The sequence below is a fragment of the Xenia sp. Carnegie-2017 genome, unplaced genomic scaffold (genome assembly GCF_021976095.1).
Source record: "Xenia sp. Carnegie-2017 unplaced genomic scaffold, XeniaSp_v1 HiC_scaffold_20, whole genome shotgun sequence".
In the NCBI taxonomy this organism is placed as follows: domain Eukaryota; kingdom Metazoa; phylum Cnidaria; class Anthozoa; order Malacalcyonacea; family Xeniidae; genus Xenia; species Xenia sp. Carnegie-2017.
This window is the reverse complement of record NW_025813483.1, coordinates 8,932,668-8,958,595: the sequence shown is the minus strand read 5'-3', so window position 1 is coordinate 8,958,595 and position 25,928 is coordinate 8,932,668. Positions and strand designations below refer to the sequence as shown.

Below are 25,928 nucleotides of genomic sequence, written 5' to 3'. Positions count from 1 at the left end.
ACGTTTTCCCTCTTGAAATAAACAGGAGAAGAATCTTGCAAGTAAAGGTGTATAGCACCCCTATCGCGTTGCCAATTTTTAAAACGACAAGTTCTAAAAATCACTCTCCTCACATCCATAACTTGTATGATCGCTTTAGACGGGTCTTTTCCCATTCTGTTGTCACAGAAGCGACATGAAATCATCAAGTAGTGACCTTTTTCTAACACTATCGAAGATATGGCACTAGAGTTGCTTTGTCCGTTGTCAATGAATAAATTGTTTTTTAAAATAACTGGCTTAAATTGTCGCCCGTTATTGAATTTACCATTTAAATGTTTGTTCGAGTGGAGAAGATAAATATGTAAAGCAGCAGAATTGTTTCTAAAAGTGTTGTTAACTATTTGAACTTTAAATGAATTTCCGATAATTGATAAAACAGTACAACGAACTGCTGCATGTTGATTTAAGTTGTTCTCTGCGTTGATGTTTTTTATGGATACTGCTGTTAGGATACGATTTCTCACATTTTGGTCTCTGATTAGCAATGGCACATATTTTTGTTTATTCGGTGTTCTTGCGTAATGGTCAATAAAAGTGGTGCTCCATACTGTTGCATTGAAAATATTGGCATAAGGTTTTATCTCCAAAAGACTGCTATGTAAAAGAATACGTTCTCCGTCAAACACCGTGTTTTCCACAAAAAGCACGAAATTGGAAGTTTTATTTTCATAAGTTTTTCTGTAGACCGTTTTTAGGATGACCGGACTTGATCTAAAAATGTTATTTTTTATGTTTACAGTGAGATTTGAGCAAGTTAAGTCAATTCCTCCTTGTTTTGCACCCTCAAATAGAGAGTTGCGCAGGTTTATGAAACAGTTCAGCGATTTCTTACTGCTAACACCTCGAAGATCATCTGTGATTGTTAAATTTTCAATTGTCAATGCAAATGTTGTCGCTTCATTGCAGTCAACAGCAGTAGTTGTCGATTTCAGTATCAAATTGTGCAAGCCAATTTTACTGATGTTCAACTGTCCATTCTGAACGCGAAATAATGGCCATCCTTTTTTATTACAAACTATTAATGCACGTCCATTTCTTCCAAAAATCGAAAGACTTTTGTTTAAATTTATAGAGGTGGAGTCGTACGCCCTTTTTTCACATTCCATATACGGTCTTGCACCAGCATAATCAACATAGATTTCATCGTTATCATTTGATAAACGTACGGCATATCGTAAAGTTTGACATGGTGTCGTCCAGTTTCCGCAGTTGTCATGTTTACTTCTGCCATGACTAACAAACCAATAAGCGGACGATACGAATTTGTGACCAGAAGACATAACAGAAACATGGGAGAATCATTTCAACTTTGATTTTATTTAATCTTTGGAAAAACACAAGAATGCTGATAAATAAAAATATTAAAAACTATTCCTAAATGTTTATAACTATCAGAGAGAATTATCTAGTTTAAGTCCAACAAAGACATTGCTAAGATCAGAGTACAATATGGTTCGACTAGGAACTGTTGATTTCTGCATCCATTCGTAAAATACTTAAACTTGCAATATAGCATGCTCATAGTCAATGATTTGCAAACAATTGTAATGAAAAAAAAAACAGTCAAAAATTGAAATTGCAGACACAGAAAATTTTTTGATCAGATATACCTTGTATCAAAAGCAGCAATGTCGAAGTATGAACTCTAACTTGATCACACGAGCAGGAATGCATTTTCACTAGAGAGGGATGAAAATTTATCGGTTACTGTTTGATGTAGTTCTTGTTAACTGAGAGTCTAATGGTTGTAGACTGCAGCATTTAATCAGCCGATTTCAATTGAATTTTGCCACTACACAGGAATGAGTATGTTTCACTTGATTGATAACTCACAAATAAGCAAAATTGCGTTTGGGATTTACGAATCTAGCTACATATGTATTCTATAACGCTATTCCATGGTGTATAAGCATATTTAGACACGAAGAATCTTTAAAATACGTCTGAAAAATATACATTCAAAACGACAATATGCAATTTAAACAACAAAATACAGCTAAAGTGTACATTTTCTATAAGCAAATACATGTGACTTTTTGAAAAAATAAATGATAAAACGCACTTCAGAAAACATCATCTTGTAAACTCAAGATTCGACTTATAATAGCAAGAGACAAGATTTAACAGCAATACTTCGATTTATTAAAAAGTCATTACCAATATACCTGTTAGAAGGAAATGACGTAAGTAATAGAAAGAAAATTAGATGCTATACTATTTACAATTAGATTAAAGGATAAGAAAAAAATAACAAGTAGCTACTTTAGAAGCCTTTCTTAACCGCCAGAATCTCAAAGATTCTGTAAAATTTATAGTTTTATAAAAAACAAAGAAAATATCCTATTTCCTTCCCAATAAAGACAAAATATCAACTTTGGATCGCAGCAACTTAATTTATGAATTCATTTGTCCAGGCTGTTTTCAATAGTACATAGATAAAACTGACCAGAACCCTACTAACAAGACTTAACGAACACATCTACTCACGATCACATTCTTTATGACACTAATACAATAAAATGAATGGTTTGAGCCCAGGAGCATAGTTACATGTCGGTAAATGTAGATCGTCCATGTTAGTAAAGTCCCGATAAGGACAGTTGATGTTGATGTTGAATGACGTTTCGACGACCTGAACGGTAGTCATCTTCAGATTAAAATGAGGAGTCAAAGTCAGTTTCGCCATACTTGTTTTCTGGTTTATACGTTATTGTATAGTGTGCGAGTCAGGGGTGTTTCTTGGATTACTCTAAAGAAGTATGGTTAGTTGTTCCTTTCTTTGGAGTCTTAAATTGTTGTGATCTGCTCAGCAGGTTATGTTCTAAGTTGGTCTACCAACTTTTTCTAACGTAAGACGTTGTCGGTAGTCAGCACTAATCTACAAAACAAAGAACCGAACGAAACGAACAACTCAACGACAACAGCAACGATACCTTGTATCAAAGGTACGCTGGGACTATATGTCACGTATCTTGCGACCATACAACACACGTGTTGCACATAAACTAACTACAACGTTACGACAAGTACTAACGAACGTCAAGGACAAAAAAACAACCAATCGAACGACAAGGTTCAGTCGGAGCAGTTTACAAAATAAACTGTTTCGATTGCAACGCCTCCTACTATATCGGGGAGACTGGCAGGAACTTAAACATAAGACTTACTGAACACAAACGAGCAACAACAAAAAAAGGACAAGACAACCACGTTGCTTCAAAAAGGTTTGGATAATAAATCAAATTCAAATGATTTAGCTACAATAAGAAAAAGCCAATGAACTAATAACCATTATAGCTAAATTGTAAGCTGGCCATCCAATTGTTGCTTCAATTTTAATATTGCAGCTTCTACCTTTAATAGATTTCACCACCCAAGTAAACAGTATGTCTTAGCTACAGAGGAATTAAAATATTTTACTAGGTTGCTCACAAAAAAACGATAGCATTTCTGGTGCAAACGTGTGGCTTTTTTTAAAAGAACGAATGGTACGCAAAATGAGACGAAAACTATTGAGTGAAAAAAATACAAAACTGCAATACTGCCTAAATAACAAAACATAAACTCCTTGCATTTCTACAAGCACATGCAGAGATGCGCTATAGTCCATTTTGCTTGAGCAAAAACCAGGGGCGGATCTAGAGTATGTCAAATCCGTCGCGCGACTGATGTTTGAAATTCAAAAATTACCTATTCATATTAGTTAAAAATTCATTAATTATTCTTACTTTATTATCGCATTTACTTCGTGATAAAAATCCAGCTTTATTTATTATTGAAATCTAATGACTAATGCAGCGAATATCTCGTTGGTAACCAGATCAGTTGAATTTTAATTGACCTGTAATAACCGACTGATAAGCGGGGTGGCTTGACTGGTTCGACTTATAAAGGAGTCTATGAACGCCAAAAACGCTATTTTATTGGTCAATGGCCAGATCAGTGGACAGTCTGGAATAATCTCGACCGATAATAGGGTGGCCGGACCTATAAGGAGTCCAATTGCTATCTTACAATTGGTTCATTTGAATTTTGTCTTACTGTGATTGGTTTGACCGATTTCGACTGATAGCCAACTGAACTAACATAGTCAAGCTCACTGTCTGAATTGAATGTTTGATCGTTCATAGTAATTTTCTGAAGCATGATAGAAACTAAACTACAATCAGATGGAATTTATGGAAATCTTTTACAAATTCATATGTTGACATGAATGCTGCTTTCCAAACTGGGAATTTTTCAAGAGGGTGAAAAATTTATGGATGAATTGTAAATGCTTGGCAAAGACGATCTCGCGAGCGACATTTCAGTCATTGATGTTCAAAAGCAAGCCAACATTGTTTTGAGTTTTATCAGCAGAAATTTACATCGAAAATCGTAAGTAAAGGACAAGTGAAGTGTATGCATGAATGCAATATATCAAAGTCAATTTATGCGAGTGTGTGATGCGATTTATGTTAATATGGCGTATGGTAAGCAGATTGATGCTTCTAAAATTGTTGTTGCCGAAGGACTTTTAGCTATGATTTCTTTAATGCTTGGGAATCGTGGCCGTTATATGGCAGCGAAATCCTACATTTCTGCAAATATATTTCAATGGACAAAATCTGTAGCCATAAGGTGCCATACTATTATTTACTTTATCATAAACAAATTTTCAGTTTATGATCATTTATCATTCAATCATTGGACAGTTATACTACATATTGTTTAAGATTTGAGAAAACTAACATTGATTACATGAGAAGCTGTTTACTATAACCTGTGATTTTGAGTCTTATGATCCATGAAGCTTTTTATTTTGACAATTTGACTGGAATGGTATTAAACCTGAGTATTTCACATACATGAAATGTTGTCCCATGTCACATATTGTCCCCTTTTCTAACTGAACACCTCATGTAGAGATGTAAAGGTGTGTTAATCTACGGCTCATACCAGATTGTTTGCCATAAATTCCAAAGGGCTATTGATGTATGAATAGCATTTTCTATAAAGTAAAATGTCTTCCAATGTATGCAGATAAACCTTGAAATTTGGCAAAACAGCAAAGTATTTTTCATGATCACTAGGTAATTTTTCTGATGATCAGTATAATTTCTAAACTAAATTATTTCAGATTTACATTTAAACGAGCTTTGATCATATGAAAAGATATTTATCATAACCAGTAAGCATGACACATGAACCAATTTTAACATTCATGTAATTATATAATTAAAGACATGTTGGTTACATTCTGTTTGTATTTGCAAATACAATGCTACTAGTGATTGCTATATAGCACACCTTGCATATACTTACAGAAGATAATAGTCTAGTGAAATGCCTAAGAAACATTCATGGCATTAAGCTGTCCTTAACTGCAATTTTCACTATGATAATTTTCTTAATCTTTGACTGAAAAAATTTTGAGTTTTTCTCAAAAGTGAATTGCTGGCTCTGATGTGGAGATGGGTAAAGGGTTACAATAAACTTGCATGGTTTGAAGTCTGAGCTTTTCTATATTTATGAACTGTCACTTGTAGTACCAAATTTCTAACTTAACTTATTACATTGAGGTTTGAATGGGGTCTCTAGGGGGTCTATGCCTGACAACTTTGTAGAAATTTTAAAGACTATATCTGTTTTGAATAGCATTATTGTAAAATAAATTTTACGTTCCTAGACATGCTAATGAGCCATATATTTGGCATGATAATGAGCCTAAATATTTGGCAAAACATTCAAGTATTGTTCACTTCATTTTTTTGAAAAACGTAAGCAAAATGTGTTGTTTTACCGAAAACGATGCCCACAAAATACATCTTGTATTGCTCTAAAACGCTGAAAATGGCATTTTAGAGGTTCCGAAATTCAAAATTCTCAGGGAGAATGCCTGGAGTGCCTCCGACGTTTTATGACTGATGTTTGAAAAATCCTAGATCCGCCCCTGGCAAAAACCTATATTTTAAAATTTATAAACGGAATTTCACGATGCAACAGTTTGCCCAGTTGCAATGAATGGTTTTAAGACAGGATGATGCTTTCTTGGATATTATTGGTTTTACATAGTTAACCGACAGGTTTACAATGACAACATTTTGTCAAGGTCAACATAACAATCATGCAGCTCTTTTAAGTGTAGAGTGACTTCACTTGAGCTTCTCGAAAACACAAAAATTCAAGCAGCTTTCCGTCACAACGAAAATGACATAGTGTGCATGAAAACCAGAAATTTCAGGGAAGTATTCGATAATTTTAAAGTAACTTTTGATATCAATTAAATGCCAGTTAAAAGTGATCATAGATCAGACTCACCCTGAATTAGGAGTCAAACACTCCAGTAGGAAATTTGCTGTGGTTGTATGTGATGAAAGACCTGTCCAATAGTCTTTGAATAACGCTGTTATAAATAAACTTCAACATCATTCTCACTTTTGTACATTAGCATATTTTCAAATCAATTTGAAATGACTGTACGAATAAATTAGTTCAGGTTAACTGCACAGTAGTCAAACATAACACTATATTTTAGTATGCATGAATATGGGATGTCAAGACCGTTTTAAAAGTCGCATTTTTGTGCATCGAATGTAATTCATATTTTAATCGACTTTCATTTGTTTTGTGCGGCACATGGTTTCAGATTTAGAATATAATTGTGTCGCTTTGAAAGCTGTACGCCGTTTTCAGGTTACCATTCTTTGTTTTTTAAAACGTCCAAACAAAAATGACGATGGTGCAAAATTTAAGAAAATAGAAAAAAGAGGCGATTTCTGAATATGAACACTGTTTGAGTATTAATTCGTCTTAAAAGAAGTCGACGACGACACAAGCAAGTAACTCTCAACCACTTCAATTGATTGCGAGAAGGCTAATTCTTACGGCTCTTTCTTTGATATTGCTCATTTTGAGATGACGAGACATGAAAACACGTGCTCTGTATTTTTCATCTTGTCGCCGATTTAGCAGAAATTTTGGATGGTGGGAAGACGTTTGGTACAATTACAGCTACAAACCTTTCAAACAGACTTTACTAATGTCAAGAGCAACATTTCGCTTCATTCTAAGTCGAATTGTTCGTGATTTACGAAGACAAACAATATATGTGAAACACCAACACAAAGGAGCTACTTGACATTTGCCTGTATAAATTTGGAAGATGTGATCACTTCTTTGTATTAGAAATTAAGAGAAGAAGATTATTAACTGCGTGCTCGATCGTTGAAGAAGTATCTGAGCTTCTTGTTGAAGAAAGTTTTGGGACGAACGTGTTTAAAAGTTCATGCCCAGAGCATGTGAACATTTTAAACAGGGGTGAAATTAGAATGCCAATTGGCGGGGATACGATTGCATTTCCATGCATTCAACTCTTGCCGACCAATTTCTTTTGAAATTACAATCGACTTCAAAACATATCAGTCGGGATGAGCTGAATAAATGAATATCCCCTTCTTGTTGGACCCTGTATAGAAACAGTGTAATACTTGTTTTCTATGAATGTTTTATTATAAATCTAGGGTCCACATACACCATATCAAAGGACACGATTGTATCAACAGTAACCAAGTGTGACCAAAATCCCCGTTCTTTCGTGATCTTATCTAATATGTGCATTACATCCACGTGATCATTAACCAATCATTTAGCGTAATTATTGCTAACTAATTAAACCAATGAAATAATTTCTACAATGAGCTTTGCACTTCTGGTGGTTTCTACGTCCTTTTAGGTTTCTCTTCATTTACGCATGCATCTGTGCTCACATGAACGAAAAGGAACTTGAGTATCACTGAATTGCAGCTTGGATTTCTAGATGTCAGCTGTGACAAAACTTTCATATCAGCAGTGGTAAAAGGAAAGTTGAATCAGCACAAGCACCTCAAGAAGAAACTTATTGAAAAACATCTGAATGGCTTATCTAATATATGCATTACACCCACGTTACCATTAACCAATCATTTAACGTAATTATTGCTAACTAATCATACAAATTAAATAATTTCTACAACGAGCTTTGCACTTCTGGTGGTTTCTACGTCCTCGTAATTTTAACAAGATGATCATTTGCGAAGGTGAATGAAGACACCTCATTGTTGGTGACTCGGCTTTCCTACTGCGCACATAGATTCTGAAAGCATTTAGCAATGTAGTCCTTGCATCTCAGGCAAGTTATTTCAAATACAGATCAAGCAAAGCGCGAACGATTACTGAGGGTACACATGGGAAGTTGAAAGGGACGTTGAAGATTTTTGCCACAAATAAAAATTTCCTCCCACTTGCAGCTGCACTTAAAATATTTAATAAAAATGGCACATCCTCCTCTAAGTCATCATGGTTGTTCTCATAATCAAGATCATTATCATTTTTAAGTTGCCTACTTTGTCCGTCGCGATCATTCTCAACAGCTTTTCTGCATCAAAAAATCTTTCCATGCACGCTTTTAGGTTTCTTTTCATTTACGCCATGCATCTGTGCTCACATGGACAAAAAGGACCTTCAGTATCACTGAATTACAGCTTGGATTTGTAGATGTCAGTTGTGACAAAACTTTCATATCAGCAGTGGTAAAAGGGAAGTTGAATCAGCACAAGCACCTCAAGAAGAAACTTATTGAAAAAACATCTGAATAGCTTTCAAACTCTGGCTGAAAAAAGTATCCATTTGTTCATTGCGCTGCCATGGACTAAATCTTGTATTAACCAAGGTGCATCGTAAATTTCACTTGTAAAATTGGTGCTTCCTATTCTTTTAGCAGCAAAGCTCCAAAAAGATAACTTTTCTTCCTTCCCACAGACTTCAGTTTACTTATTCTGGTGATACAAATTAGAATTATAAAGCTCGTATCATTACTGTTGTATCATCAACAGTTATCATTACGCTGTGCGTTATAATCATCATAGATTCATAGAAATATTTGAAGCCTGGACAATTCTTGTTTGGAGAGGGTAAAGAGAAACTGGTTGAGAAATACAATGATTCAAGGACGTCTTACTTTTCTTTGCACAATTTCAATTCACATACAAAGATGTACATACATACAAGAAAACGCAAACACGTTGCACAACGACGTTTTGAAAACGTTCATCTACAAGCAAGACAACTGTCCTTCTTACAAAAATAAAACTGGTAGATGGATATATGATGTGATCCTCTCACTAGTATATAGCATTGGAAATCCGTCTCTCCCACAAGCAATGATAATTGATCTCAAATTTTTCATGATTGTTGACACTTTAATTTCATTAGCATATGAGCGAATTTTGTGAGATGTACAAACAATTGTACACAAAACTTCTAAGGAAGTTTGAATTTCAACTTCTTGTGCAAATGTGGTTGTTTTGCAATACAAGGCTACAAGTCTACAACCACCAAGCATTTCTTGCTAGCTACGCAACTGCATTCTACCAAAGACCACCAAAAACTCTTCGCTAAAACTTATAGGACACAAAAAATTTAAAAAGCGTATTGCTACTATTCAAATCAGTCTGCAAATTGACATTGTTTTCGATTAATTTGATTTTCGTCGCCATGTTACTTACCTCGCCGTTCGCGGGCGTATGTTGGCAACCGAAATTTCACAATACATCGAAAGGGTGGCCAAATACCTCGTGTATTTGATCTAACCAAATCTCGATGCGATTGTTTCACCCTTTAAGTGGCAGCATAGCAGGTCTGCAACAATCATTCAAACGAAATTAGAACCAACTTTTAAAAGAACTTGCCGAGTAAAGGGTTGACAGGTTATTTGTAAACAAAAGGATGCATCTCGATTTCAACGATTTCGCGTTGAAAAAAAGGACAATAATTATATTTATTATTAATAGAACACCTACCGGGAAGGAAATTTTCCAAAAAAATGACAAAAATAAATATATCACGACGGCGATTGCTATCGTTAATTATAGGGGTTATACATATCGGCAATCAATGATTTGCAGATTTATTCTTTATGTGCTATTTGTGAATGGCAAAAACAGAAAATGGTTAAATTAGGACCATCACATATAGAACAAAAGCCAGTTCTAACCTAGGTAGTCTGTTGATATATTTGGGTGTTTTTTTAAAAACAATAGCAAATGAAAATTTTTGAATAGAATTGTATTTCATTATGTAAAAACTATCAAAGAAATTAATTGACACCTAAGCGAATGAAAAAATTGAAAAACGTCAAAATGAACGAATAATTTACAGCAGTTAAAACGATTAACAATAAAGTATTAATAGCAATTAACCAATTAACAGCTTTGATGAATAACGCGAAGGCACTTTCGAATCACTATTACCAGTCTTCCAAAGATCGACAACAGTAAAACCAGCATCAATATTACGACAGGAGTGATCACCAAAAAATTCTGGATCATGTCAAATAATCGAATAATACTTTGACCGTCGGAAGAGGGCGACAGATCTTCTCCATAATAGACACATTTGACCAATATCAAACAACACAAAATCACGTGAACAGAGAGGGAAAATGATTCGATAACGTTGTCACGAGGGTTCACGAAAGGTTTCGCATACGTATGAAAAACCAAAATGGCGACACATATTGTTAAGGCAAGGATCATCTTTACCCTGTTATCTTGTACAAACGTTAACACAAGAATAATTACAAGTCTTCGAAAAACCAAAAATCCTTCCCATGGTAGCTTGGATTGGGGAAAACAGAAGAAAGCCTCGTGGTTACGAAATGGAGCAAGAAGCACTCTAAGTACGCTTGCTTTATCAGCATCCTGGTGGTATTCTTTATTTCCTTGATGTCTCTCAGAATTATCATCTTCATATCTTTTTGCTCTATCTTCATCACTGTCCACTTTAGAATTATCACTCAATAACACATTTCCTTCTTCAGAGTAACCTTGACCCCCTAATTGGTTTTGAAATTTGATGTCACCATTCGAGTTTTTATTGTCAATTTGACTTTCATTGGAAACAAGTGCTTTGCTCTTCTGGTGCTTTCTACGTGGGCGACGTGTATGAAAATGATTATTGTAAAAAACGAGAAAATGAAGGCTTTTGTGATTCATTTAGGCCACGTTTGCGATTGATGTAATTTTTCACAAGCAAATACGACCAAAAACAACAGAAGGGCAGCGGTATTAAACACGAAAAGCAAAACTGTGCAACAGAAATTTGATCTGTTTTCAAGAGATATGCTCCTAAAACTGGCACGAGACAAAATGGAAGCACAGAAGATGTAACGTAACCTATGAGAACATATTGAAACGGTTGATAACATTTTACATTTCCATCCAAAAACAAAACATCGTCGTCACCAATTCGTACACAGTGAAGCAGTGAAAGGCACAGTTTTGTTGAAGATGCGTACATCAAAAGTGCAACATATGTATATGCTGAGAAAATCCTCGACTTGAATGTTGAGGAGGATGGTAAAGAGGAAAAATTTCTTACTAACATTGTCAATTCGTTATCCACATTCTCATGGCGTCTTAGCGACATCAAAATGATTTTAGTGAACAAAAATACCAGTCCAAGAAGCACTAGTAAACAATAGCCAATGGAATGTATTATTAATTCCTTTTGAATGGGTTGAAGATTGGGAAAAGGGCAAGTGAACGAAGAGAAATCGACGGGAATTAAATGCACAACACGCAATACGTCATCTTCTAGCTTAGTAAGGAATATATTGCGCTTTCCGCGACCTACTACACTTCGTAGAAGATGAAAAACTTGATAATAATAAAAAAATATTTTCAGTAAGCCACTGCTTCTTCGCTTTGCACTTTGCAAATGCCGTCGCCCAAAAATCCCTCCGTAAATGTGAAGACTTTCTTTGAAAAAGCGGTTAATATCATTGTGAAAAAGAAAGAAAATCAAATAAACGATCAATAACGCAATCGCACTGGGTATGAAAACCCGGAGTGAGCAGTTGCCATTCAAAGTGCATGACGTACTAAGTAAACTATCTGACATGCCTTTTAAACATCTTCCACACAGTGTGCCAGTTCTGTTTCCTTGGCAACCTTTATAAGTAGGGCAATGACTTAGGTTACAGCAATAACCAGGTGGACATTGTGCAAATGTGATGGACGAATGAGATCTGTAGCCCCAAAAATTTGGTTGCGAACTCAAGATTCCGCCACTGCATATTCCACCACGAGGACATTGCATGCATTGGACGTCATTGCTGTTAGTGTTTGTGAATATTGATCTTTCCAAAGTGTACGTTTTTGGGGGGCATTCATTGCATTGTACGTACAAATACCTACAAACTATATAGGACCCTTGAACAATGCAATGCTTTTCAAATGTTAGCGTGTATCCATGTGGACATACGATAGTGAAATTGCCTTTGATAAAGAGCAGAGAATTTGTTTTTAGAGAACTTCGCATAAACACTGTTTGCCCCATGTTAAGAGCATTGAAGAGAAATAAGTTTTCTCCCTTGAAGTAAACAGGAGAAGTTCCTTGCACGTAAAATTGTGTAGCAGCCGTATCGCTTTGCCAGTTTTTAAAACGGCAATTTTTAAAAATGACTCTCGTCGTACCCAGAACTTTCATGATCGCTTGAGACGGGTCTTTTCCCATTCTGTTGTCATAGAAGCGACATGAGATCATCAAATAGCGACCTTTTCCTAACAGTATCGGAGATATGCCTATGAGGTTTCTTCGTCCGTTGTCAATAAATAAATTATTTTTTACCATAACTGGGATCCATTGTGGGCTGTTATTTGAAGTACTGTAAAGATGTTTGCCGGAGTAGATAAGTGAAAGAAATAATGCGACCGAATTGTTTCTAAAAGTGCTGTTGATTATTTGAACTTTGAATGAATTTCCAGCAGTAGATAATACGGTACAACTAACTGCGGAAAGTCTGTTTACATTGTTCTCTACGTTAATGTTTTTCATAGATACTACTGTTAAGATGCGATTTCTCACACTTTGATCTCTGAGTAACAATGGCACATGTTTTTGGTAAGCTGTTGTTTCAGAATAATGGTCAATGAAAGTAGTGTTCAATATTGTTGCGTTGAAAACAATGGCATAAGGTTTTATTTCCAAAAGACTGCTATGTAGAAGAATGCGTTCTCCGTCAAAGACTGTGTTTTCCACAAAAACGAGGAATTTGGAAGTTTCATTTTCATAAATTTTTCTGTAGACTGTTTTCAGGATGACCGGACTTGATCTAAAAATGCTATTTTTTATATTTGCAGTGAGATTTGAGCATGTTAAGACAATGCCTCCTGTTTTGGTACCCTCAAGTATAGAGTTCAGTATGTTTATAAAACAGTTCACAGATGTCTTGCTGTAAACACCTTGAAGATCATCTTTGATGGTTAAATTTTCAATCGTCAATGCAAATCCCGTCGCTTCTCTGCAGTCCACAGCTGCACCAGTTGATTTGAGCGTCAAATTGTGTAAGCTAATTTTGATAATTCTCCACTTTCCATTCTGAACACGAAATAATGTCGAACGTTTTATACATACTATCAATGCACGTCCATGTCTTCCAAAAATTGAAAGACTTTTGTTTAAGTTAATTGAAGAGGTGTCATACGTCCTGTTTTCACATTCCATATACGGTCTTCCGCCAGCATAATCAACATAAATTTCATCGTTATCATTTGATACACGTACAGCATATCGTAAAGTTTGACATGGTGCCGTCCAGCTTCCGCAATTATCTTGATTAGTTCCGCCGTGACTAACAAACCAATAAGCAGACGATACGAATTTGTGACCAGAAGACATCACTGAAAAAAAGAAAAATGATTTTAATTTTGATTTTTTTAACTTTTTGGAAAAAACACAAGTGGCAGCAGAACACGCTCTTAAAACAATTTGAGTTTCTATGAAATTTGTAATCAATGAACTTTGATATGCCGCGAGAAGTATAGTTAGTAAGACGAATGTTGATAAATAAAAATACTAAAAACTATTCTTCAATGCTTATACCCATCAGAGCCCATCATCTATAAAAGTTTAAGTTTAAAGGAGACATTCACATTGTTAAGAACGCGCTGTAGTTCGATTTGGAACTGTTGATTTATGTAAAATAGGATTTGTGTAAAATACATCCATTCATAAAATACTAAAACTTGCAATGTCAGTAGTATAGGGAAGAGGGGTTTTGCGGCCGGTGGAGCTGGTGGAGCAAAGCTCCACCAGATGGCGTTACATTTGAACTTTGACACGTTAAAACTTCAGGTTGCTAGGGAATTAATTGTTCATTAACTCACAGTAGTTGTTTTTATGTAAACATCGCGCCATTCTTTGCCACTTACGTGTACTAACACCATTATGAGTTCAATCAAAGTTTGTGTCAATTGGCTGCTAGAGATTGTATCTGGAGAATTTCAACGAAGAATTTTATGTAATAAGTGTGAATGTATATTTGTATGAACTGATAAAAGTTCAACACATTTGATATTGATATTGCAATAATTGACACAAGCCTATCTGCCTGAAGTGGTTGAAATTTATTAACTTATGTATTTAAAACCTTTACACGATGTGGCAAAACAATTTTAGTTCTTTCAGGCTTACGATAATCGGTTTACTGCTCAAAGTCGCGTATATTGGTAGAAGTGAACCGCAAGCGTAATGTAATATTAATTGCTATTTCACGCTATTTCAGCGCCTTCCAAACTACGTACCAATAAAGTCTTTATGCTGCGCGGACTTAGGGACTTACATAAGGGACATATTTTATGTAAATGATACATATTAGTGCAATTATTTCATGCCACGAATGAGAAAGAACTGCCCCATTTGTGTGCGAAAAAGTTTGTTAAAATTGTCTAATCACTTGGCAGGCGTCCATGGACTTTCATGTCAAGATAGAAAACATTATCTTACTCAAGCAAGAGTAAATGAATCAGCAAGTGATAAGGATGGTTTGGCTGTTCGACAAGAATTGGATGCATTGCAACAATTGCAGAGTTTTTTGAAGTGGCAAGAAAGTATAGAAGTGAACTTCTGTAAATATCTCCGACACACAAAATAAGGAGATGAAAAAGTAATCACTCTTGATGAACAGAAAGAATATGATAGGCCTATGAAGGCAGGAAAGCAAAGCACTCGTGTTTCTAAACCTCCAAGAAATATCTTAAAGGGAAATTGGATTACTTACTACAAAATGGAAACCCATGAACTGAAGACAAATAAAAAACCTATATCAAGCTGGAATACTAAGGGAAACAGTAAAACTCCGCAGGCGGAGAAATTTATTATATATATGACCGAATGTAATACACTTTTTGTACAGATTTTTTACAGTTTAATAAAGATAAGTACAAAAACTTGACAGACATGTCTTTTCTGATTTCTATGTCTATATAGCTACACCATTTATTGAAGTTGTCGAATTAATAATTGTATACGTATGTTATACAAAATCATCACTTTATTTCAGAATCCTGCTAGGTATTTTGCACACTGTACGACTTGCCACTTGGGAACTGATTCGAAATCAGTGACATAGAAAATTACATTTATTTTCTGCATCATTCTCGTCTCGTCCTTGAGATCAATCTGATCTAAACATTGCAACCGAAGTTAAACCGAAAGAGAATATATGAGAATGTCTTTAAGCTGTAAGACAATTTGATCTTATTCAGTTTCTTTACCAACTTACGAAAAACCAATTTTGACGCATTTTTAAAAGATAAAAAAGTGGAGTTAAAGAGGGTAATGATAAATAACACGTCGGGCACAGCACCAATGTCTACAGCGCAATAATTTTAACTTCACTCACTTCATATGGCTTTTTTTAATTGTACAATACATAACGTACTTTAAAAAAATGACAATGAGCAAAGTCATAGGAGCAGATAAACTGGTTCTTTCTTAGTCAAAGAAAAACCAAACAGTTATTGTGCACGGTTTGATGGTCGTGTCACGCATAATGCAAAACGAAAATAATGCTTAGCTACTGTTACTGCAATGGGTTTCAACGATTATGAATAAAAAGAAAGAAAAATGCCATGTGGCTTCTCCAGTTGCTGCATATGGAACTTTATTAGAACGTAAAGGAAACATGCAAACATCGTTTGCAATAATTAGTATATTCAAATAAACCGTAAATGCGCTATTGCGCGAGTCAATCGCGTATGCAAGTTTAGTAATGATAAGCATTAAAAGATTGCCACTTTTGAGTGTATTTTGAATTGTCTTTAAGTATATCAGTCGTGGTTGCAAAGTAATACGAGAAAGAGCTCACCTACACTTCGTGTTGTGAATTTATTCAAACCCAAAAACTGGCTCACATGCAGAATACAAAGTAGCAGGCATGTTTCGAAACGGTGAATTCAATTACACAGTATCAGCCTATTGATATTATGTTTCAAATTCATTCCTAAATTGCTTTATGTTGTAATGACCGTATGCCAGCGTGTTCATTCCATTGTTTAAAATGTAACGTTTGTCATCATAGGGCTAAGACCAATCTTATTTATTCTAATCGAATATATGGTATGGTTTTCACTTCGAATTTGATTCATGCTAGCAATTGTCGGTTTCTTTTCAAATAAGCATTCCTTATAGTTTGCATGTCGAAGCTTTCGTTTCGTGACCGCTTCTTTTATTCCTTTTGCGGTTTGACCACTCCATTTGCTTGTCGTTTTCTGAATAAAGGATTGAGTACATTTAAGTCGTAGTCCTACAAACTCCTGGATAGGAATTCCATGTGCCTCATCGTTCATTTTGCCAAGGACTTTCTTGTTAGAAGTGCTGTACAATTGATGTTTTTGTGGGTATTCCGAGTTATCAAAATGGCATAGATCATAAAGCATATCTTGATAAATGTCGATGGTCTTCACTTCATAGCAGAGACTGTCCGTGTCGGTAAATAACAATTTCGCATCAGAGTTGTATTTTTACTTCATGTAATGATAGTGGAAATCGTACATTAGGACTTTAGAAAGATCCAGGATAGTAACTCCAACGTAAAAGGGACGGTTTAGATACAGTTTTGTTTTTTCATGCTCAATGCTGCTAGCTCTTCAGAAAAAATGCGAAAGGAGTCGAAGGATGGGGATGCTATTAATTTAGATAACTTAGCTTTGTCGTTCACGAGCTTCACGTTAACACGTTTTCTCAAATTCTCCATCGTTTTACCAAACACCGAGTTGTTCATCAGTTTATAAAAATCTTTTTCGAAATCGTTTGCAGCATGTCTTCGTTTGTCGGTGTTAAAGTCAATTTAGGATTTAAGCCAGGGAGTTTGTTGAAAAACTAATACGCGATAAATCTTTTTGAGCACCATCCCAAGTTCGAAGTATTGCTTTAAATTGCGATAATGTACGACGGTATTTGGTTTTATTTTCAAGGTTCGGAACAAGTTTTGGCACAACACCGTTACCACCAAGGTCTAAATATCCCGATAATCCTTGACAGTATGGAGATAACATGTTTGAAGAAATTTTCATTTTCTTTGGTGCTAAAGGATAATCGTTGTGTAGATCATGCAGAGCTTTAGGATTGTGCAAGTCTACTTCGAGAATATAACCTTCTTCGTTATCATCTGCAACGTCTGTGACGTTTAGTTCTGCAATCTCTTGATTGGTTAGCCAGTCGAATTCACTTGTTGGTAGTGGTTGTGACATTGCCCAGCCGTATAGGTTATTGGAAATTCTCCAAATACACTCTCTAGCAGCCGATTGACACAAACTTTTATTGAACTCATAATAGCGTTAGTACACGTAGGTGTCAAAGAATAGCGCGATATTTACATAAAAACAACTACTGTGAGTTAATGAATCAATTTAATTCCCTAGCAACCTGAATATTTTAACTTGTCAAAGTTCAAATGTAACGCCATCTGGCGGAGCTTTGCCCACCAGCTCCAAACAGTTGTAAAAATCCCAACTCTCTAAATTACTGAAAAAAACTGTCTCCAACAGTTGTATTACAGACAAACATTTTACGATCAAACATACCTTGAAACAGAAGCAGCATTGTTAAAGTATGACATCTACCTTGATCGAACGAGAATAAATGCATTTCCACTCTAGAGTGATGAAAATTAATCAGTCACTGTTTGGTGTAGTTCTTGTAAACTGAGATGGTTGCTTTAATTTCTAGATTGCTGCATCTGCTTTGCATTCGATATATTTCCCACCGATTTCAACTGAATTTCGTAGCTAAATGGGAATTAATATGTTTCATTTGATTGCTCACAAACCAACAATGGCATTTGGGATACAAATGTATGGCTATAAGGCTACTCCATGGTGTAAGCGTATATAACTATAATATGTCTAAAACTACAAACTGTACATTTTTTATAAGCAAAGGGATGTGACATCTCGCATTTGGGTAAGGTATTTTCAATCAACTTATTTAGTGTTTTGGAGTTTTAAGAAGAAAATTAAATCCATGTTGATAGTCAAAACACAACACTGTTGTGCTCCCTACTTATGTAGAGTCGTGAAAAAATCTACGTAAGGTTCAAGCCAAGAATATAGAAACGTCGATAAACTTTAAAAGAGAGAGGGACTACGTAATGTAAAGTACATTGAATGTCATGACAAATGCGTTACCTGCAACATTTAGTCTTTCTCGCTTGGCCAAAAACACGTGCCTTAAAGATAGCAGATAGAATTGGCAGGACTTGACAATTTTTAAGCTCGCGCTTTGTCGTGTTTGTTTCCGAAGTGTCCACTTTATAAAGGATGCACGCTTATTACAGGTTTGATTGTACGACATAACAATATTATAAGAATCTTTATTATAAACATAAAAGGCCAACATAAAACTTTTAAAAACGCCATCTCGACAAAAAATTAGAAATAAAGATAATCGACCTTATCGTAAACCCACTTTCACTGGTCTCTTTACCAATTTCCATAGATTCATTCCCATTCAATACAGACGCTCTTTAGTCTCCTGTTCACTTCACAGGATTTTCAACCTCTGCTTCAACTATGAACATTTTCATACTGAACAAGAAATTATTAGAAAACTGCTCACCTTAAACAACTTCTCTGCTTACATATTTGATAATCATGTTCACCGCTTCCTCAACAATATATTTGAAACCAAATCCTATTCACATTGCTCCTAAGAAAATCATGTACTTCTGCCTCCCTTTCACTGGCTTACACTGTCATCCGATTCGCAATCAAATCGCTCGACTCTGCAATGCGGGTTTTCCTCATATTAACGTTCGCTTTGTCTTTCGCTCTTCCAAACGTCTCTCCTCTTTCTTTGATTTTAAGGATAGGGTTTCCAGGTTTCCGAGATCTGGTGTTGTATACTAATTTACGTGTCGATGCTGCTCCTCGTCGTATGTTGGTCAAACCATATGCCATTTACACACAAGAATATCGAAACACTTGGGAATCTTTCCCTTAACAGGAAAACCTTCCTCTTGTCCACCATCATCCGCAATTCGTTCCCATATAAGAAACACATCCCACTCTGTGGATTTCAATGACTTCTTCATTCTCTCTTCTTCCTCCAACAATTATGACCTTATGGCTCATGAAAGTCTTCTCATATCTAAGCTTAAACTCTCTCTTAACAACTAAAGCAACTCAATCACCCTTCACCTTCTCTAATATGTTGCCCTTCGTGTTGCCCTTTACATTCTGTTTTTGTCATCCAAACTTCCTACTTCCTCTTATGCGATTTAGCACCCTGTATATATATGCTCATATTTAAAGCCTCATGTAAAATTTTTATCATTTCATCTGAAGATGTCTTAAGTTAAAGACGAAACGTCATTGTTAAAAAACCTTTATTATTAAAAATCATTGTTAAAAATCTTTATTCCTAATTCTACTACGTCATCAGCTATGGTCGTGTCAGTTGTACGAGAGAGCATACGCATGCGCAAGTTAGCCAGTTGTGTACGTCTTGTCGCAAGCGAAGCTACGGAAAAATTTAGGAAGGATATTTAGTCATTATAATCCTTCCCATCAATAATACAATTTCTCACAGGATCTTCTAAAAAGGATACAATCGCTAATTACAGATAAGTTTATCGTTTTCCTAACGTTATTGTCAGGGGCGAAATTTAAGGGGGTATGGGAGGGGGGAACTAACCCTCCAAAAATGTTAACGATGCAGGGCAACGATTGAATTTGCAGGGCTAATTACAAAACTAAACACTACGATACGTGCAAACAGTTATCCACATAATTTGAAAATATAGTTCAGTTTTAATTTAAGCTGGATTTGCACTTCATGGGTAAGAACGGAAAACGATAAACGGTACGCATCAAGGAAAACCCGAAACCAACAAATGTGTAAATGTGATTGGTATTTATTGTGATTATAACAGAAAATTCCAAAGTTATCAAGAACAAGAGAAAACGGCCGTATCGGCAAAAAATTAAGTGTTCTGCATGTAATAAAGAAATGTTCAATGATAATTTTTCTAAACATAATAATTCCACTCACAAAGGAAAGGGCAAAATTAATAGCATCGTTGATCCGTAACAAAAAGACTCTCATTTGCGCCGTGCAATGTAAGTTATAATTTGTTTTGAAATTCATAAAAGTGCAGTAACAAAGGACTTGTTTTATAAAGTCTGTTTTAAACTAATGTTTAGAAAAGTGCGACGTCTTTAGAGTCAAGCAGCACCAGCCTTAACGAGATAAATGAAACAGCTGTCGTTGTGTATGAAGAAAAAAACAAAGAGGAGTTGGAGTCATGTGCTGTTTCAGAAAATCCGTTTACTATTGAAGACAACACGTCTGGTACACATGAAATAGCAGAATTTGAGGCAATGGTAGATGATAATATAAACGAAGAAGTGGAACTTTGTGTGGCTATTGAAGAGCCATTATTTGTTGACGACGACACTTCTGTTAACAGTCACGCAGCGAGATTTGGAGCAGTAGAAAATAGTTGTTTGCTGAGTGATGATAGTTCAAATGAAGAGGTAGACGTTAAGATTAAATCATGTAATACTTATTTCATTAGTCTTTTGATTGTTCAGAATAAAAATACGAATCTTTTTTAATACGAATCTTTCAATTGTCATTTATTCATCTGTTAAAAGCAGATTTTTGTATTTAATTTACTGGATGTGTCTTTTTTACAATATCTTTATACGTTTAGGCTGCACAAAGTGAAAAGTCATCAAACTGTGATTCAGATAACCAAGAAGATATTACATGGATCACTTGTGCAGGACAGTTAAGAGTTCTATCACAACTTTTTCATCAGTGTGAGAATATTCTTAATGAAGCGATAATAGATAATGATAGACACGTAAACGCGAAGCGCTTTTCAGAAAAAGTGAAGCACATAGCAAAAAAAATACAAGATTTGTCTGTGAAACTGGTAAAAAATTGTTCAATTGTCATCAACAAAGCACAGCGAGATGAAATTGAAATTGGTTGCCCAGTTTTAGAGGAAAGCACTAAAATTACTTCTCGTGATCCAAGCGAAAGGCCACGAGATATGAATGACGATCAAAGAAAGTTTCTCATGCAACAAGGACCCTGTCAACCTAGATTGAAGTCTTTTCCTGTAAATGAAACAAAAGTCAAAAATAAACCTAACAAATTTAATGCATCCTGGTACGACTCTTTCCCTCATCTTGAGTACAGTCAGAAGGAAAATAAAGAATATTGCTTTGTATGCTCATTATTTCCAAGTGGGCCAGGACGAGAAAAAAGTGATCCAGCATGGATAAATGGTGTACGATCATGGAAGAAAATGGTGAGCGTTGGTGCAAACAAGAAAGGAAAACTTCATAAACACTTCAGTAGCAAGTCCCATCAAGCTGCTCTGGCTGATTTTGCTCGTTTCTCAATAACATCTGGCCATATTGATGTGATGATGAATGCGAAAATGAAGGAAGTATTGATCCAAGAGAAAGCAGATGAAGAAAAGAACAAGGAAATTATGTTGATTCTACTTGATGTGGCTCGCACTCTGGCAAGGCAGTCATTGGCATTCAGAGGAGGAGGCGATGACAAGGACGGAAATTTCATTCAGATTGTAAATCTTCTCTCAAGACATTGTCCTGTTCTCAAGCTGTGGCTGGACGATCAGCGCCTCAGGCCATACAGTACAACATATACAAGCTCAGAGGCACAAAATGAGATGCTTCATTTGCTGGCTCAATCTGTGAGGGATGAAATTCGTGCTGAAATTAAGTCAGCCGGTGTATTTTCTGTGTCTGCAGACACTACACCTGATACATCGAATCAAGACAAGCTTATCGTTGCTGTAAGATATGTCAACCAGATGGGCATCCCATGCGAGAGACTGGTTGAAATGAAAGAGACCCTTGATAAAACTGCTGCTGGAACGGCTAAAGATGTCATAAAATCTTTAATGGAAAATGAAATCGATATAGATATGCTTGCATTTCAAACATACGATTTCACAACATCAATGTCTGGACGACTAAATGGTGCTCAAAAAGTGTTGCAAGAAATTTTAAAACGACAAGTGCCTTACATCCCTTGCCAGGGACAACGGTCTAATACATTCAACGAGCATTGTTGCAAACATAGCTCAATAATTACATCAATGTACGACGCTCTAGAAGACGTATATGTGTTTTTTAGCAAAAGCACAAAAAGAAATAAAATTATAGAAGAAAGTTGCAAAGATGTTGAAAACAATTTAAAGTTTCGAAACTTGTCAAAGACGAGATGGGTTTACAATTCTGAGTCCATTGATGCTGTATGGAGAAGTTATGAGGTAATACCAAATGCTATTGTGAAAGTTATTAATGCTCGAGATGTAGAATCAAAAGTAAAAGCTAAAGGCGATGGAATAAAAAAGAAATTTTTTAGTTTCGACTTTCTTTTTGCTCTTATGTTCATGCGAATCATAATGACAAAAACCAAAATCCTAACCAAACAACTTCAGGAGGAGGAGCTAAATATAGTAGATGCACTTAACCTGATTGGTGCTACAGTAAAAAACCTTAGACAAATTCGAAGTGACGAGAACGGATTAGACTCGGAGATAGAGGCAATGGTTGCATTTGGAACCATAGTAGGAATAGACGTAATGGCAGAATACACTCGTCATCATCGATCAAGAAAGCCACCCAAACGCATTGGCGAGCATTCCGAAATAACAACAGAAATATCATTTAAAGATTTCTACCGAAAGGAAATGTACTTGGTTCTAGACTCACTTATTACCGAGTATACCGATAACATTAAAGATTGCATCGACAAAATAAAACCTCTTGGAGAGAGCTTACAGCTGCCGCTAGAAAGGCCGATGGCTGAAACAGTTAATGAAATGTGTAGTCTTTTTCCACCGGCGGTAAAAGATGTTAATGCAGAAATGCTGCTGTCGGAGTTGGAAATTTTCAATAATATTGTGTCATCACAACTTAAATCAGAACCTAAATCCCTTCAAGACGTTGCGTTATTTGCTTTCAAACACAAAAACGTCTTTCCAACGGTGTGCAAGGCGTATCAACTATTGCTGACCGCTCCAGTGTCCGTGGCAAAAGATGAAAGGTGTTTCAGCAAGCTTAAGATTGTCAAAAACTGCCTGAGATCCACAATGAAAGATACGCGATTAAATGACTTAATCGTTCTTGCATGTGAAAAAGATCTTACGGACAATGTTGACTTAAATATTATTTTAAAAAATTGGGCAACTGCAAAGATGCGAAAACTGCCATTAAAGATTTAATAGTACGCTAAAGTGCGTTCTGCCACAAAAATACAACATGTATTACAAAAATATATAGTGTAAGTACTGTTCCATATGATCTGCAGGGCATCTTATGTCCTTGCAGGGCAATTTCATCCCCAGCCCCCCACCATTAAAAAGGTGCTAGTTTCGCCCCTGGTTATTGTTCATAACTGTTCTTCCATTTATATAGAAACAATTAAAGTATGTCATCCGAATCATTAACCGATGACGAGCATGCCGTGTCTGAATTTTATGAAATCAGCGCGCCGCAACGGCCTGATAGTGCTCCCATTAGCGGTGACTCACGTTTATACTCATTGCTTTCGGCTATGGAGGCTAACATGTCAGAAACGAATAAATATCTGAAAGGTATATTTGACGAGCATAATGCCGCCAAAAAGCGACCACGTGCGTCTATTGAAAAAAATGAATTATTGATAATAGACGAAGCCGAACAAGGCGAACAGCATGAGCACTCGGCCCCAAAGAGGGCAAAAATTGCCACAAAGTCTGGGCGCAATTCTGACGGCAATGACCGCTCATTTGACCAGCAAAGTCCTGAGTCTGAAAGTACTGAGGGAAACCCTAAGATTGTGCATGAACAATCAGACGATACTTTGAGTTTGTTCGGAGGACCAGAAATTGATTCAGAAATTGAAAACGCGGTCGATAACGATGATCTTCTTTCTGAAATTGCTCAAACACTATCTTCTAAGGAGCAAACTGGGCCCCCCATTTCAGAAAAATTGGCAAAAATCATAAACGCCAAGCTTAGCGAAGATTTTGACGCTACCAAATTAAAAGAAATTCTTAATAAGTACCCTCGGCCTAAAAATTGCGAGCAAATGTATGTGCCGAGAATAAATCAAGAAATATGGCAAAAAATGAAGCCATTTACTAAAAAAGGGGATATCAAAATGGCGAATCTACAAGATTCCACCATCAAAGGTTTATCAGGGCTTGCTAGTAGCATTGACAACCTTTTACAATGCCAGGAAAATAAGACAATTCCAAATTATAGAGCTCTTATACCAACACTGCTTGATATAACTGCTTTATTTGGCCATGTATGCAAAGAACTTTCATACAAGCGCAAAGAGGCAATTCGGCCCATACTTCATCCTGATTTTAAACCGCTCTGTGCAAGGACTCACAAAGTGGGCCCTCTTTTGTTTGGGAAGACCTAGCACAATGTGCTCAAGATATTCGAAGCTCTAGTAAGACAGTAATGAATCTAATACCCAATCCAGGCCAACGGGCACAAACTATTTTTACAAAACGGTTTTCATCAACCCAATCACAGGCACGCAAACCTTTTTTATACCAACAAGGGAGGGCACAGTTTCCTCCCAGAAAACCCCAAAACTTCCAGAACCGGAAAACATTCACAAAGAACTAGAGTTATTAAAAAATCAGGTAACACAATTTTCAGAATTTGTTGAGCATGTACTTAAACCTTATTTGACCAGAAAAGTTAATTCATTTCAGGCTGGTCAAATTAAACTATGCCACAATGAATGGGCAAAGCTTACTACAGACCCCGATATTCTTGAGATGGTTTCAGGGGCAAAAATTTCTTTTAAAGGTCTTAAACCAGTTCAGCACCAGTCTCCTCCTAACTCTCTTCCTAAACAAGGAAAAAGCGAAATCGATGAAGCTATTCAGGCATTGAGAGATAAAGGAGTAATTATTCCTAGTAAATTTGATTCTACTGAATTTGTATCACCTATCTTTACCACTCCTAAAAAGGATGGTGGTGTCCGCCTGATTTTAAATTTAAAGAAACTAAATGAATTGGTCGAGAACTTTCATTTTAAGATGGAAAATATCCACACTGTACTTAAACTTATCACAAAAGATTGCTGGATGGCCTCTTTAGATTTAAAAGATGCCTACTATAGCGTACCTGTCCATCCAGAATCTCAAAAGTTCTTAAAATTTCTTTACAAAGGAAAATTTTACCAATATACAGCATTTCCTAATGGCCTCTCCTCTTGCCCGAGGAAATTTACTAAGCTACTTAAACCAGTTCTGGCCACATTACGTGTAAAAGGTCACATTGTCATTATATACATCAATGATTTACTCCTGGTAGGCTGTTCCTATGAAAAGTGCCTTGACACGATTATAGAAACCTTAATTTTATTAGAGAAGCTCGGTTTTGTCATTCACACATTGAAATCTGCATTTGTTCCAGTACAAGAAATAACTTTTCTTGGTTTTTTAATAAATTCACGAACCATGACAATTCAACTTACCAATAGTAAAAAAGAAAAATTGCTCTCCCTTATTAAAGCAATTCTAGCGCCCG

General features: G+C 35.9%; 2 protein-coding genes and 1 long non-coding RNA gene across 3 annotated transcripts; 1 reads left to right on the top strand and 2 right to left on the bottom strand.

Annotated features, from left to right (window-relative positions):
* Positions 1-1,317: 1,317 nt before the first annotated feature.
* LOC124441802 lies at positions 1,318-6,406 on the bottom strand. The gene is made up of 3 exons (XR_006946998.1): positions 6,343-6,406; positions 1,653-1,721; positions 1,318-1,366 (listed from the first exon to the last, which is right to left on the bottom strand). It is a non-coding gene; the product is annotated as an uncharacterized LOC124441802 (long non-coding RNA).
* A 4,597-nt stretch (positions 6,407-11,003) lies between these two features.
* On the bottom strand, positions 11,004-18,034 carry LOC124441801. The gene is made up of 2 exons (XM_046992267.1): positions 17,928-18,034; positions 11,004-13,742 (listed from the first exon to the last, which is right to left on the bottom strand). The coding sequence occupies exons 1-2, from the start codon at positions 17,989-17,991 to the stop codon at positions 11,014-11,016; spliced, it is 2,793 nt and encodes a 930-aa protein (XP_046848223.1). The 5' UTR covers positions 17,992-18,034; the 3' UTR covers positions 11,004-11,013.
* Positions 18,035-20,561: 2,527 nt separating this feature from the next.
* On the top strand, positions 20,562-23,614 carry LOC124441648 (zinc finger MYM-type protein 1-like). Its single transcript, XM_046992112.1, has 2 exons — positions 20,562-20,879; positions 21,059-23,614. Exons 1-2 carry the CDS (start codon positions 20,724-20,726, stop codon positions 23,612-23,614), a joined length of 2,712 nt encoding a protein of 903 aa, XP_046848068.1. The 5' UTR covers positions 20,562-20,723.
* The last annotated feature ends 2,314 nt before the right edge of the window (positions 23,615-25,928 follow it).